The following is a 15,842-nucleotide window of genomic DNA, read 5'->3' as shown; positions in this document are numbered from 1 at the left end:
AGACACTCAAGTCTTTAAAATAGTCTAGTAATCTCACTTAAACCACGCCTTCAATTATCTGTGATTTGCAATAAGTTGTAAACGACATGGGTCAGTAATTACCATGGTTGTTGTTATCGCCATTTTTAATTAAAAGAGAAGGAACACTCTTGTAACTTTAAATGTTAGCTATCTTACTGACGTATATTTTGTGAGAAAAACTTAAGTTTACTGTGACTGAGTAGTGGCATGAAGTTCATTTTTGATGCAGAGCGAGCACCTTCAAAAGTTCATTTCATCGTAAGATTATTCAGGAGTAATTTTACAGGTTCAATATTGCAAAGTTTGGCGATTTATTTGATTATTAGAATTGTAGTTTTTTCCTCTTTTCAACGTGGAGTAATCCAGAGTCCTTTCAATAAAATAGCAAAATTGAAGACAGCGGATATGGACAGGTTGCTCTGGCCTTGCCTGTTTTAGTTTTTAAGAGAGTGTATGAGCGCAGTTTTCCAGAACTAAGCACATTGGAATATGCACTAGCCTTTGGTCATTTCAGTGCTCATCAACTCAATTTGTGTTTCATACGTTGCCTTGAGTTCTTTGTTTTTTATTAATAGCCGCCCTCATCTTCTCAGCCGGCTATTATTGCGCTCGTATTTTTACGACTCGAAGAGGAGTATTGGAGAAGTCCTTTTTTTTTAATCAATTTTATTAGAGTGATTTTTGAAGCGGGAAATGAAACGCGTGAAAAAATTTGGAGTGATTTGGTTGCTGAACAAAAGTGAAGAGCGGAGCGAAAAGAGAGTGGTTTTTTGTTCATACCGCTGTTTTTGAGAGAGCGAGAAATTGATGTGTGAAAAAATTTTCTCTGAGCGAGCGAAATTTTTTTGTTCACGTGCGGCTTTTAAAAGCAGTTTTTTTTGCAATTTTTCTTGTTTATGAGTTTTGATTATGATATTGTATTGAATTTGGGCTCGTTTTGATAGGAATTGAAGGTTTCAAGTAGTTAATTTGAGTTTTATGCAAATTTGGAGGTTTTTGATAGTTTTGCTGATTTTTCGACGAAATTTAATGTATTTTGGCCTTTTGTTTTGTTTTACTGCTTTAAGTGCAATTTGCATAGAAGCTCGTTACTCAAGGATCATCAGGGATACAAATCGATTACAATTTTGTTGTTATAAAACTTTTTTTTTGAAGAAAAAGGACAGAAAAATTAGGAATTTTTTAACCACTTTTTTTAATTTTTGGCTTTTTTTTCGTTTTTTTTTCAATGGTAGACAACTTCTTTAGCTTGTTATGACTTGCTCATTTTTTCGCGAGCATTTCATTGCTTTATTGGCTCAAAGTAACTTTATTTGGCTTTATTTCTTCTTGTAAAATTTAAAAAACACCTCACTTTTTCTCGTTTTTTGTTTGTTCAATTTGGTTTTAAATGTCGTTTCTATTCTTCCTCAACCTTTGATAGCATTTGGGGAGTTTTCTAGTGGAAGTCAGTTGTTGAAGCTCTTTTGGATGTCTCTCATTTTGATTGATATTAGTTTCAAGTTGTTTTTTTTTAAAGAAAATCGAGTAAATCAGAGCAAAGTTTGGCCACTTTTGTCTTTTTTCTAAGTTTATTGCCTATTTCTTCCAATTCAATGTTTTTGTTGGTAATTTTTTCTCAATAAGGAGCTTTTTTGTAGGTGTCGATACTATGAATTTGCACTTGAAGGCTTAGCAGGGCAGTTTTCATTTAAACAAATTATACAAATCTCTAATTCGTTAAAGAGTTTTTCTTAGTTTTTTTTTAGTTTGTTGTTTAACGTTTCTCTGAAAGTACTAGGTGGGCGATTGATCTAGTCAAATATATAACTAATTGATTTCTATGAGTTATGGATGGGAAGCTGCATGTTATATTTTTGTAGAGAATTTTGTTTGGATTTTTAGAGAATATTATTTTTTGATTTGGTCCTTTGTCTGGTTTCCAGTTCTCCAGTCTTTTCTTTGTGAATTGGTTACACTGTCTGTCGATTGATAATCTGCTGGTGATGCATCTGATTAGTGAGAATAGTCAGATTTCTACTTCGAGTCGTTTCCGGAATTCTTCCGGCTATATTTTTTTTTTTACTTCGTCAAACTTTTTTTCGCTTTACCATTTTGCCGCTTTTTCGACATTTTGCGTGAAATCTTTTTGACTTCTCTAGGCTAGTTTCTCTCTTCTCTCATTCTGCTAAAAGTGAATTTGAACATCAGTTGCTAAGCAAAGCAATTCAAAATGAACAGAGTCGGTATAAAAAATTGAAGTCAGAAATAGAAACGGGATAAACCCATAAAGCCCCATTTTAGATGCCCGCTATTTGAACGTGGTTCCTATAAGTCTTAGTTACCACCTCTAATGCTTATTGGTGTTGATAGTAGCCCCTGTAGCCTCTCTCTAAGAAACAAGTATGTTCAACTACGAAATGCCATCAAAATAAATCGGACTTAAAAAATATTTTTGTACAAAAATCTTTTTTTTTTCAATATATTCTATTCGTTCAATCCCAATCATGCTTATTGGAATCAACGGCGGCTATTTTCCGGCAATCTGCCGGGTTTGTTCCTAATAGGGTAAAAAAATGGATTAGTTTCAACTTCAGTCGAGTAAAATTTTTAATGCAAAGATAAGATTTGTGGCACGCTAAAAGTTCCCTTTTGAACTTCATACAGGCAGATTTTTCTCGCAAGCTCTGAAGTATGAGTTCTGTAAATGTTACGGAAATTCTAGTTTTAAGAACTGTTGCTCATAGCGAGAAAATTATTTTGTCATGGCTGCCCTGAGCTACGCAATTGGTTATTTTTCAGAGATATCCTTTTTTAAAAATGTATTGCTTCACTTTTTGGCGTTTAATTGCTGTTAAACGAAGTGTGTCCTAATAGAATTAGTCCTGCGGCCTTTTTGGTGCAAATTTTCTCCTGCTCGATTTTTCGTAGGACACTCCTTCCGATCACGGTTTTCTTTTTGCAAGAGTCTTCCACATTCTGCATCTGACTTAGGTTACTAACTCTTTCAATTTTGAATGGAGTTTTGGATTGGGAAACGTAGTGAATATGGCAAGTACTGAAGAGCAAACTGTGCAAACAAAACTTAAACTGTTCTAGTGTTGGAGACTGGAACCAGAGAAGCGACCAAACTTCGAGGGTCTCAAGCACACTCTCGAAGACTCCTTGCTTGATAAAGATGGGCAGTACAACGAATGATTACATTCCATGGATTATCGTGGTGCTTCACATATCAACAGATGGATCGGGAGACGTTTGAAAAAACGCGACCATGCATATTTATTTTTGATAGAACTTCTAAATAGATGCAGCTTTACATGTCTTTTGTACTGTGTAAATTAGACTACTAAATTGGCTATTTTCTCTTGTATTTCTGCTATTGCACTATAAAGATTTACTTTCAAAATTATCAGATCATAAAATTCTGGTTTGATTAAGTAATTTCGTTTATCGGCAACAAATAGAAACTTTTGTGAACAAGTTTTTGTACGACAGATTTCTATCTGCACAACACAATCTAGTTTAAAAACGCAGTTGGTTTAGTAAATGCTGATAAGTTATTCATTGAAATTATACAATGAAACTTTCTGCAAGCCAAGTAAAGGTATGAATTAATCTTCAACGTACAACGACCTGTCTCAACCAAAGTAGAAAAGAAGTACATAGCACAAAGTTTTACTGTTTACTGGCTCTGGTTTAATGTGAAAAAACTGCATAACATTCAACTAAGCTGAAAACCATTACGTTTGTATTTAATCGAATTGTGGTCTTTTAAGTTAACATAGCTACCCAAATTCTTAAGCTTCGGGAAAGTTATGATGGTGAAGTAGCAGTTACCAATTTCCCGCAAATTCAAAAGCCTGGATTGTGACTGTGAGCTATTTGAAATTCAATTGGTACTGTGGCGATACTGAGGAACAAGTCCAGATTCAGCGAAAAGCTCAGGTTGGTTTTTCCACAACTTGAGTTTTGTGTAGTTGTTTCAACAAAAAATAGTGTTCGGTTCTGAAATTGACGAGAAATAGCAAACCAGTTTAAGAACCTCTAAAGTACAGCTGGATTGAGATCAACCAGCAATATCCGTAGAAAACAGTTGACCTTAAAGAATTTGAAAGTTAATTTGTAAGGAATTTTTTTTGTGTTTCTACCAAATGCATGGAATATAACAAAAAGTTCACCTGTTAAATGCTGGTGATGACAGCTGCGTCCAGATTAGCCTCCTGCCTGAATAAACATTTTAATGCCTTCGAAACCGAGATTTTGTGTTAACGCATACTTACGGTAAATGCGATCTCTTGAATACCAAATCATTTAGTAAAAATCGATGTTTCAGAGATAATAATACATAAGACATGACATGACCTAGACATCAGAATGGTCTTGTCTGTGACACGTGAATACTAGACCAATTCGCTGCCAAGTTTCCCTTGCCAGGGAATTTTCAGGTCGTTGAATCTGCTTTGGAAAGCGAATAATACGTTACAGAAAATAAACAATTAAATCATTTAATTAATAGCCGCCCTCATCTCAGCCGGCTATTATAGCGCTCCTATTTTTTTTTACTTCGTCGAACTTTTTTTAGCTTTACCATTTTGCCGCTTTTTCATCATTTTGCGTGAAAGCTTTTTGAATTCTCTAGGCTAGTTTCTCACTTCTCTCATTCTGCTAAAAGTGAATTTGAACATCAGTTGCTCAGCAAAGAAATTCAAAAAGAACAGAGTCAGAATAAAAAACTGAAGTCAGAAATAGAAACGGGAGAAACCCATAAAGCCCATTTTTAGATGCCCGCTATTTGAACGTCGCTCCTATAAGTATTAGTTACCTCTCTGTAATGCTTATTGGTATTGATAGTAGCCCCTGTAGCCTCTCTCTAAGAAACAAGTATGTTCAACTACGAAATGCCATCAAAATAAATCGGACTTAAAAAATGTTTTTGTACAAAATTTTTTTTTCAATATCTATTCTTTCAATCCCAATCATGCTTATTGGAAACAACGGCGGCTATTTTCCGGCAATCTGCCGGGTATGTTTGTGAAATGCACATCAATTATATCAATATTAATTGAATTTATGATAGGCTTCATGATAGGTTATGAAACGTTTGAAATTGCTTGAAGAATTGTGCCCTGATTTTTTTCACAGTTTGAAACTATTATTATAATTACTGCTTACTGGATTAAAAATGAAGTTGTTCCAAGATTTTATAGCTCTTTTAAAAAAGCAGTTCTTAAGATAATGTGATTATAGCTGCGAAGCTGTAAGCTGAGCGTAGCTATATTGCGGTGCTCTTGGTTTTTTTTACAATTCAAAGAATTTGAATTGTATTGGGGCGCTGTCTTTTTTTTTTAAGATCTGTTCACACATTTTCATGATTTTTGAAGTCAAATTGGAGTAGTGATTTTGGTCACGCCGAAACAGGAAGTGGAGCGAAAAAGCGAGTGGTTTTGCGGCGTGAAATTTTTTCGCTCTAAATTTAAAGTAGAGAGAGAACGGTGTTTGAACAAAAATTCGCTTTCTCGCTGGTGGTTTTTTGTTCACATGCGGCAATTTCACTTTGATTTTTACAGTTTTTTCGATTTTTTGGATCGGATTTTTTTCGAAATGGTTTTCCCAATCCATTCATATTCCGTTCTTGGTCTAGTTTTCTGTTTAGTCAATGAAAATTCTTTGAATTGTGTGTCAGGACTTGTCCTGCTATGTTTTTTTGTTTCGTCGTCTGACGCTCTTTTTTCGTTTTACTTTTGTTCACACAGCAAAGCTGAAAAAGTCAAATTTTCTGAATGACTTCTTCCTCTCACTAACGGCATTTGCGCGCGTGACGTCATTTCTCACTCGCTTTAGCGAAAGTTTTTAGGTTATTTGCGTGATTAGATTATGATCATACGTGACTTACCTCACTCAATAAAATGACTTTTGCACTTTAAAACTTAAGTTTAATTTGAGTTTGTTTAAGGTCAAAGGAACTCATATGTGTAATAACGGTTCCTAACGAGAGGCTTCTGTGGAATGAATTTTAGCAACCTTTATTGATTTATCGCTGTATGTTTTTTAGCCCAATTTTTTAAACGGCGTCGATTTTTTTTCAATTTAGATCTGTATCTGTTTCTATCTCTATTATATGGCACGCAGGTCTATTCTTTCGCAGCTATTCCGGCAATCTGCCGGCTATGTTTTGTATTTGACGTCTAAATGGTGGTAACATTTTTTTTGGTACTGACCTAGTAGGACAGCACTATATTGGAAATAACTAATAAATACTGCGCTCGTAAGCTTAATAATGGTTGGAACTGGCAAAGAGCTCTTGATTGCACAAGCGTCTCTTATTCGTTTTTCGTAGTTCATATTTAAGACCTTTTTTAAAAACGGTTAACAAAGTAAAAATAGGAAAAATCTGTTTAAATTTCGTTCACTTTGTACGTAATTGATAATTTATTTGAGAATGCGAAAAATTGTGTTGACAAACTTTAGTACTTAATTCTACTAATCAATGAAATTAAAGCTATTGGGTTTTGTTTACAACTATATTCCACTGCGTTCATCAATGGTGATAGTGGAATCTTTGATTGGAATTCGGTTAATGGTTCTTTAAAAATGGGAATTAGTACATATATTTTTGTCCATGATTCATTGTGAAAAGGATCGACAAAGTTTTGAACTTAGGCAAATAATTTTAAAACTAAACTTTAATTTTCGCTGAAATAATATATAAAGCAGTTCAACTCAAGGAGGCCTTCTCAAGATGTTTCCTTTTCGATGAGTTCTCATTTTAGAGAAATATTGGAATGCAGCTACAGATTTTTTTTGCCCATTTTATTTTTTATTGTTGTTTTTGATTCCAACTATTATTTAAATTTCAAATAAATTATTCTAAAAAAGTATACTTCTGGGTGACCTTGAAGACTACTGCTTACCTTTATGTTCTAACTTTTACTAACTTTTTGCTGGACAGGCATCTGCAATTTTAAAGATACTAATTAATTTCAACGCTCTTCAAAAACTCTTACATAATTTAATTGCTGGTACGTTTGGCTCGATTTGACAGTAATCTATAGACGACAAGCTGTTTTTCTAATGAATTAAAAGGCGGATTTTTAACTGTTGTCGTTGAAGAATGAAACTACCAAAGAATACCTATTTTTATGATTTTTCCCTTTTTTGTAATTCTGTTGAATTTGTTGAACTAGTTAATTCTCAGACGTCACAAAACGTTAACTTTCGTTTGTTATGACTTCAAAAAGGTATCAACGTTATTAACTTTTCAATCTTTTGTAATGGTTTTACAATAAAACTGTTTGACACTCTGGAACTTTTTGCTGGAGTGTCACTGATAACATCTTCAAAAATTGAAGCTTCACTTTCCGCGTTAATTTTTTCTTCAACTTTTGCGGAGCGGGATTTCAATTGATTTTAGACAGAAAACAGTTTTTTATTTCTTTTTAGTTTTTGTAAAACCAAGGATTATCCCTGATTGAGGACGACGCCTGTATGTCTCAGTTTAACAATCTAATGCATGTCGACCTCCTATTATCTTGAAAATTTTTCCGGTATCCTATTGATCTAGTACTTGTATTTTGGATTAATTTGGGTGCGTAATTTAAAAAAATTATTTGTTCTAAGAAAAAACTGCTAAAGTTTTAGTCCCTAAAAAAAGTACTAAACGAATTCCTTGTTCAGCAATTGATGCGTACTAAACGAATCAAATATTCAGCTAATGTTGATGCGAATCAAAGAATCAATATGTTGCATATTTTTTTAACCGATTATTATTCAAGTCCGTGCATTCGAAATTTTGTCAACTAATTGATGCGATCAAGAAATTAAGCATTGGTTTCTTCTTCGTATTTTGATGGGATGAAAGCGAGGCCCTTTTTTTGCGAGACTTCAGCATTTTTCATAGTTATTACACTGCAATGTTTTTCGTGGTTCGAAATCACTATCGCTAGATTAATTGAAAATGCAGAGCAGAATTAAAAGATTGAATTAAGAAACCGTGTTTGATCTGCAAAACTGAGGAGAATCAGTACTTGATTTGCTAATAAAATGAAAAAATGTGAACAAAAATTTATACAGGCAAAACAATTTTAAGAAGAAGATAAACAAAATGCAAAAAAGGCACTTGAAGTAAGTCTAGGAAAGTTAGAGTCGAAGAAAGTGAACTGAACATAACATCAAATAAGATCTATTGCTTGGCAGCATTAACTTATGTTTGATCTGCCAATCAGTTTTTTAAAATTAAACCGAATTCAAATACTAATAATGAGATAAATACAAGTTTTAGAATTCATTCCTCTGTTAAATAACATAAACAAAGTTTATTGGTTATGAAAGTCTAGTGATAAATGCTATTTGAAATGTATTTAAGTTTTTTGTGGTGTAACATCATTTCGTAATCAATTTTCATCAGTCTTAACATCTTCGTATGTAGATAAGGGTTAAATGCCTTCAGGAGTTGCTTGTGGTGATTACTGTTTGAATGTGGCGAGTCTGATGAGTTCTTGTTTTTTCATAATAGCTAGGGCTTCGTCTCACTCGCCTGCCAGATAAGGAAATGGATATAGGGGTGCTTTTGGGTCCACTTGTTTGGATGCGGGTGAACTTCCGATTGCTGGAGTGATCATAATTCGAAGAGCTTCAAATTTCTTTGGCGCAAATCGCAAAATTGAGAAACTGTTTTTATTTCGGAAGTCGTTTTCGCATTTCGTGTGATACATTCGATTTATTGGATGATCTCGTTTTCTTTTTTTAGCGGATTTTCTTTTCTATTGTTTTATGAGTTCATTAGTAATTTGTTAATTAGTATTTGTAATATGAAATATGCAATTTTTAATTTTTACTTCAGGTTACTTTATACTAATATTAATTTCAGGTACTTAGACTGTCAGAGTGAATTGCCACTGGTAATTGCTTGGTGAGTTGCGAAATAATTTTTGTTTGAGTTTGAACAAATTGCGAAGGCGTCAGTGGAAATAATTGAATTTAAAGCTTCTTACAGTTGTATTTGGTAGTGCGGCTGCTTGTGCTGAAAAAAGTGAATGTAATCGAGGTGCAGATCTTTCTGAGTTTGAGATTAATAATTTTGTTGTTGACAAACTAACTACATTTTCAACAATGAATTTTTCATCATAATACGCCGCCTTTTTAGCTTTTTGATAGGAGTGACGTGAAAAATAGCACCTAGTCCCATTTGGGCGTCTGGCAAGTATTCGGTTGAAAATTGATTGGGAAGATGTTCTACCCTGCTCGTGAGACGACCATTGTATAATCACCAATGTTTTAGCAACTTCTAAGGACTAAAAGTAGTGCTCTTTGGTCCGTGATTAATTTTATTCCATCTCGATCCATATAATTTTTAAAGTATTCAATTGCCCATGCCACCCATCATTTTTCTTGTTCATTAACACTTTAACGTTCTTTGAGTGCGACAACACACAAATATAAAAAACACAAGGCAGGTGTTAGGTGTTCTGCTGTTAGGTGTTCTAATGCTGCACCGACTTCAGAACGTGATGCATGACGTTCTGCACTTGTTCGTAGAGAAAAGCATCAGTGAAATTTTTCTTTTCTATTTGTCATGCGCTTTTTACTTCTTATGAATGTTAATCGCGAGTTTCCGATTATATGCACTCTTTTGTCCTTGGACTAAAAACTGACGAGTTGGATCGTATATAGGAGCTAAAATTGGTATTTAATTACTGATATAGTGTACTAAACCGAAAAAAATGACCCTTTTAGGATCTTTTGCAAGCGCAAATATTAGCATTGCCGACGGTCTTTTGAAGGGGGCGGCATGAAACAACAGGTTAAGAAGAATGGTTACCGGCCCAATCGATTTCTGTTTTTGCAACGTAATTTTTAGGAAGGTTATTTCAGTTCTTTTTATTACGTGATCGATAGGCCATTCAAATGCATATTCCAATTCTTTTTCATCAGAGCACTTTTTTACTTTGAAGATTGTTTCCAGAAAACGATGCGTATTTTCCAGCTAATCAGGCATTTCAGTGAATCCGTGGAGTTCAGTCTGAAAGCGACAAGCACTTGTTTTTTCTCCAGCTCTTAAATTATGTTTACAATTTTTTGCAGCATCACAATGCAGATTTAGTTGACTTTATGTGTAATTGAAGTCAATAGTAGAATAATAGGTAGAGCTTTGCGACTCGGTGTTACTTGTCTGTTGAGAAACTAAATCGACCAGTGTATCAAGATATCGCATTAATATATGTTTTTATGAAAAACCATATTAATTGTTTTTGAGTAGTTCTAAATTATGTCTTTAGAATGATTTCAAAAAGGTATCATTGTTATTAATTTTTCAAACTTTTTTTCATGGTTTCACATTAGAACTGTTTGATACTCTGGAACTCTTTGCTGGATTGTCATTGATGACATCTCAAAAGTTGAACTTCGCTTTCTGCGTTAGTGTTTTTGCTTCAACTTTTGCGGAACGGGATTTCAATTGATTTTAGACAGAAAACAGTTTTTTTTACTTTTTAGTTTTTATAAAACCGAGGATTATCCCTGATTGAGGACGATGCCTGTTTTCAAATTGTTCTGCAAAGCACAGTCCCCCATGGGTTCGGATATCTCAGTCAAAAAATCTAATGCATGTCGAACTCCTATTATCTTGAAAATTCTAACCGGTATCCTAGTTTTGATCTAGTACCTGTGTTTTGGGTTCAATTTGGGTGCGTAATTTTAAAAATTATTTGTTCTAAGAAAAAACTGCTCATTTTTTAGTCCTTAAAAACAGTACTAAACGAAATTTTTGTTCAGCCATTGTTGATGCGTACTAAACGAATCAAATGTTAATTTAATTTTGATGCGAATCAATGAATCAATATGTTGCATATTTTTCATTTTTTTCAACTGAATTTTATTCAAGTCCGTGTATTTGAAACTTTGCCAACTAATTGATGCAATCAAGAAATTTAAGCATTGGTTTCTTCTTCGTATTTTGATGGGATGAAAGCGAGGCCCCTTTCTTTTGCGAGACTTCTGCAAATGCGTTTTCATAGTTATTACTCCGCAGTGTTTTTCGTGGTTCGAAATCACTATCACTAGATGAATTGAAAATGCAGAGCAGAATTAAAAGATATCAAAACCGTATTTGATGTGCAAAATTGAAAAGAATCAGGAATTGATTTGCTATTAAAATGAAAAAAATGTGAACAGACAATTATACAGGCAAAACAATTTTAAGAAGATAAACAAAACGCAAAAAATGCACATGAAAAAAGTCTAGGAAAGTTAGTAGAAGAAACTGAAAATAACATCAAATAATATCTATTGCTTCGCATTTTTAACTTATGTTTGATCTGCCCATCAGTTTTTTAAAATTGAACAGAATTGAAATGTTATTAATGATATAATCACGAGTATTAGAATTCATTCCACTGTTAATTAACATAAACAAAGTTTATTGGCTATGAAAATCTACTGATAAATGCTATTTGAAATGTTTTCAAGTTTTTTGTGGTTTAATCTCGATTCATAATCAATTTTCATCAGTCGTAACATCTTCGTATGTAGATAAGGGTTAAATGCCTTCAGGTGTTGCTTGTGGTGATTACTGTTTGAACGTGGCGAGTCTGATGAGTTCTTGTTTTTTCATAATAGCTAGGGTTTCGTCTCACTCGCCTGCCAGATAAGGAAATGGATATAGGGGTGCTTTTGGGTCCACTTGTTTGGATGCGGGTGAACTTCCGATTGCTGGAGTGATCATAATTCGAAGAGCTTCAATTTTCGTTGGCGCAAATCGCAAGGCTGAGAAATTGTTTTTATTTCGGAAGCCTTTTTCGCATTGCGTGTGATACATTCGATTTATTGGATGATCTCGTTTTCTTTTTTTGCGGATTATCTTTTCTAATGCTTTATGAGCGTGTCTCCTTTCAAATTTTGTGTAAATTTTTTGTTTTGCAACTACATTCTTTCTTGATTTTTGTGTTTGTTGCACGAACAAATTGTAATTTGTCGTCAGTTTCATTATATTCCATCTTGCTTGCATCGCGAGTGGCCCTCAACATCATCGCCATTTTTATGTCAAATATCAGTAATTCCTTTCCTGATCCCGCAAAAGGTGGACTCTGAGTTAACTGTATCGTCATCTAATTTGTGGTACTTATACTTTCAATTATTTTTTCATGCAACAATTTTGATGATTTTGATGTATTAAAGATATGGCTTAGCAGGGTGTTTGATTTTCTAGCAGATTGAGCTTTGAATGGTAAAATCTTTGTTTTTTTGTTTACATAGTTGAAGAGATGCCCAAAAAGTATGGGCCGTGGTTGAGGGTTGTTGTTGATGTGGTGCTGATGCTCTTTTAAAGGTCCTATAAAATATGGGGTGTGTTCTGATGGGTCTATTTGGAGGACTTTTGAAGATTTTAGATTGATGTGGTTGAAGTTGGTGACATCGTTGCTTTGGTTGTCGAGATGGATTTTTCATTGCGGCAAGATTGGTTTTCGCTGAAAAATAGCCATTTAATTTTTTTTAGTTAATACCAGAATTTTGATACTCGAATGTGTTCTAATTCGTACAAAATTAACAGACGTTTTGTGAGTTTTATGCGGGAAGAAATCATTAGCGTCAATTTTGTGGAATGAAAGGTTTATTTGGAATGGATTTCGATGTGCAAGTAATTGGTTTATTAGTATTTGTAGTCTGAAATATGCAATTTTTAATATATACTCAAGGTTACTTTATACTTTTATTAATTTCAGGTACTTAGACTGTCAGTGTGAATTGCAACCGGTAATTGTTTCGTGAGTTGTGAATTAAAATTTTGCGAGTTTAAACGCGATGCGAAGGCGACAGTGGAATTAATTGAATTTAAAGCTTTTTAGAGGTGAATTTTGCACTGCGACTGCTTGTGCTGAATAAAATAAATATATTCGAGGTGCAGATCTGAGTTTAAATTTAAAGAATTTGTAGTTGACATATTAACTCCATTTTCAACAATGAATTTTTCATAACAAAATGCAGCCTTTTTAGCTTTTTGATAGGAGTGACGTGAAAAATACCACCTAGACCTATTTAGGCAGGTATGCGGTTGAAAATTGATCAGGACGATCTTTCAACACGGCTATTGAAACAAGCATTGTATGATGATCATTGTCTGAGCGATTTTTTTATGGACTAAAGGTAGTGCTCTTTGGTCGGTGATTAATTTTATTCCATTTCCATCCATATAATTTTTAATTTATTCAATTGGCCATACCACCCCTAATTTTTCTTGTTCATTAACACTGTAACGTTCTTTAAGTGCGACAACATACAAAATTAAAAAACAAGGCAGGTGCAATGGGTTTCCAAACATCTGCTGTTATTGTTCTAATGCAGCACCGACTTCAGAACGCGATGAATGACGTTTTAATCGTGTTCGAAGAAACAGGCTTCACCGACAATTTCCTGTCGTAGTTGTTACGCGCTTTATTATTTGCAAAAAAAATTAACCGTGAGATTCCGATAATATGAATACTTTGGACTTAGACTAAAAACTGACAAACTGGATTGCAAATTAGATCTAGAAATGGTAAAGAATTACTTATACAGTTTACTGAACCTAGAAAAAATGGCCCTTTTCAGAGCCCTATGCAAAATTAAGAGATAGTATCGCTGATGTTTTTTGAGCGGGGAGGGATGGCATGAAACAATAGTTTGAGAAAAATGGTTACCCGACCAATCAATTTCTGATTTGCAACGTAAAATTTAGGAAAGTTTTTTTTCAATGAAAAGTGTTTTTGGATAGATTTTGATGTCCAATTAATTTGTTGATTGCAGTTGTAGTTTTAAATTTGCAATATTTAGCTTACAATTTAGGTTATTTTTTAATATAAATCCTTTAAGGTACTTAGACTGTCAGTTTGAATTGCAACTGGTAATTGCTTGGTGATTGGTGAATTAAAATATTGCTTTCTTACATGCGGCGCAAAAACGTCAGTGGAAAAAATTGATTATAATGCGTTTTAGAGGTGTATTTTGCAGTGCGGCAGCTTGTGCTGATTAAAGTGAATGCAATCGAGGTGCAGATTTTTCTGAGTTGAAATTTAATGAATTTGTAGTTGACAAATAGCTCCATTTTCAATAATGAAATCTTCATCATAATATGCCACCTTTTTAGATTTTGATAAGACTGACGTGCAGAATAACAACTAGACCTATTTAGGAGTCTGGCACGTGTGCAGTTGAAAAATGATCAGGACGATGTTTCAACCCGGCTATTGAAACGACCATTGTATGATTATCATTGTCTTAGCGATTTTTTTAGAGACTAAAGGTAGTGCTCATTGGTCTGTGATTAATTTTATTCCATTTCCATTCATATAATTTTTAAAATATTCAATTGGCCATACCACCCCTCTTTTTTTATTCATTAACACTGTAACCTTCTTTAAGTGCGACAACACACAAACTTAAAAAACACGAGACAGCTGCAAAGGTTTTCCAAACATCTGCTGTTATTGTTCTAATGCTGCACCGACTTCAGAACGTGATGCATGACGTTTTAATTGTTTATGAAGAGACAGGCTTCACCGACAATTTTCTGTCGTAGTTGTTTCGCGCTTTAATATTTGCAAAAAATTTTTACCGTGAGATTGGTGAGTGGTGAATTAAAACATTGCTTTCTTACATGCGGGGTGAAAATGTCAGTGGAAATAATTGATTTTAATGCTTTTAGAGGTGTATTTTGCAGTGCGGCAGCTTTTGCTGATAAAAGTGAATGTAATCGAGGTGCAGATCTTTCTGAGTTTAAATTTAATTAATTTTTAGTTGACAAAAAAGCTCCTCTTTCAACAATGAAATCTTCATCATAATATGCCACCTTTTTAGATTTTGATAAGAATGACGTGCAAAATAACATCTAGACCTATTTAGGAGCATGGCACGTTTGCGGTTGAAAATTGATCAGGACGATGTTTGAACCCGGCTATTGAAACGACCATTGTATGATAATCATTGTCTTAGCGATTTTTAAGTACTAAAGGTAGTGCTCGTTAGTCGGTGATTAATTTTATTCCATTTCCATCCATATAATTTTTAATTTATTCAATTGGCCATACCACCCCTAATTTTTTTTGTTCATTAACACTGTAACGTTCTTTAAGTGCGACCACACAAACTTAAAAAACACGAGACAGGTGCAATGGTTTTCCAAACATCTGCTGTTATTGTTCTAATGCTGCACCGACTTCAGAACGTGATGCATGACTTTTTAATTGTTTTCGAAGAGACAGGCTTCACCGACAATTTTCTGTCGTAGTTGTTACGCGCTTTGTTTTTTGCAAAAAATTCTTACCGTTAGATTGGTGAGTGATGAATTAAAATATTGCTTTCTTACAAGCGGGGCGAAAACGTCAGTGGAATTAATTGATTTTAATGCTTTTAGAGGTGTATTTTGCAGTGCGGCAGCTTGTGCTGATTAAAGTGAATGTAATCGAGGTGCAGATCTTTCTGAGTTTAAATTTAATTAATTTTTTGTTGACAAAATAGCTCCTTTTTCAACAATGAAATCTTCATTATAAAATGCCACCTTTTTAGGTTTTGATAAGAGTGACGTGCAGAATAACAACTAGACTTATATAGGATTCTGGCACGTATGCGGATGAAAATTGATCCGGACGATGTTTCATCCCAGCTATTGAAACGACCATTGTATGATTATCATTGTCTTAGCGATTTTTTCGAGGACTAAAGGCAGTGCTCGTTGGTCCGTGATTAATTTTATTCCATTTCCTTTCATATAATTTTTAAAGTATTCAATTGGCCATACCACCCCTAATTTTTTAATTCATTAACACTGTAAGGTTCTTTAAGTGCGACAACACAACACACAAACTTAAAAAACA

General features: G+C 34.0%; 2 protein-coding genes across 3 annotated transcripts in view; both read left to right on the top strand.

Annotated features, from left to right (window-relative positions):
• The window catches only part of LOC142336091 (proto-oncogene tyrosine-protein kinase LCK-like), a 111,432-nt gene extending 107,968 nt beyond the window's left edge, over nt 1-3,464 (top strand). For both annotated transcript variants that reach the window (XM_075384616.1, XM_075384615.1), the window contains one exon: nt 3,100-3,464. In XM_075384616.1, the coding sequence (XP_075240731.1) occupies nt 3,100-3,198 (99 nt within the window). In that variant the 3' untranslated portion in view covers nt 3,199-3,464. The remainder of the gene's footprint in view (nt 1-3,099) is intronic.
• Nucleotides 3,465-3,642: 178 nt separating this feature from the next.
• The window catches only part of LOC142336090 (tyrosine-protein kinase yes-like), a 65,995-nt gene continuing 53,795 nt past the window's right edge, over nt 3,643-15,842 (top strand). The window contains exon 1 of the mRNA XM_075384614.1: nt 3,643-3,945. The gene's annotated coding sequence lies outside the window, so the exon portion shown is untranslated. The remainder of the gene's footprint in view (nt 3,946-15,842) is intronic.

The sequence above is a fragment of the Convolutriloba macropyga genome, chromosome 3 (genome assembly GCF_964194025.1).
Source record: "Convolutriloba macropyga chromosome 3, txConMacr16.3, whole genome shotgun sequence".
Classification (NCBI taxonomy): Eukaryota; Metazoa; Xenacoelomorpha; order Acoela; family Convolutidae; genus Convolutriloba; species Convolutriloba macropyga.
The sequence above is the reverse complement of the archived record's forward strand: the minus strand, read 5'-3'. Positions and strand labels throughout refer to the sequence as shown.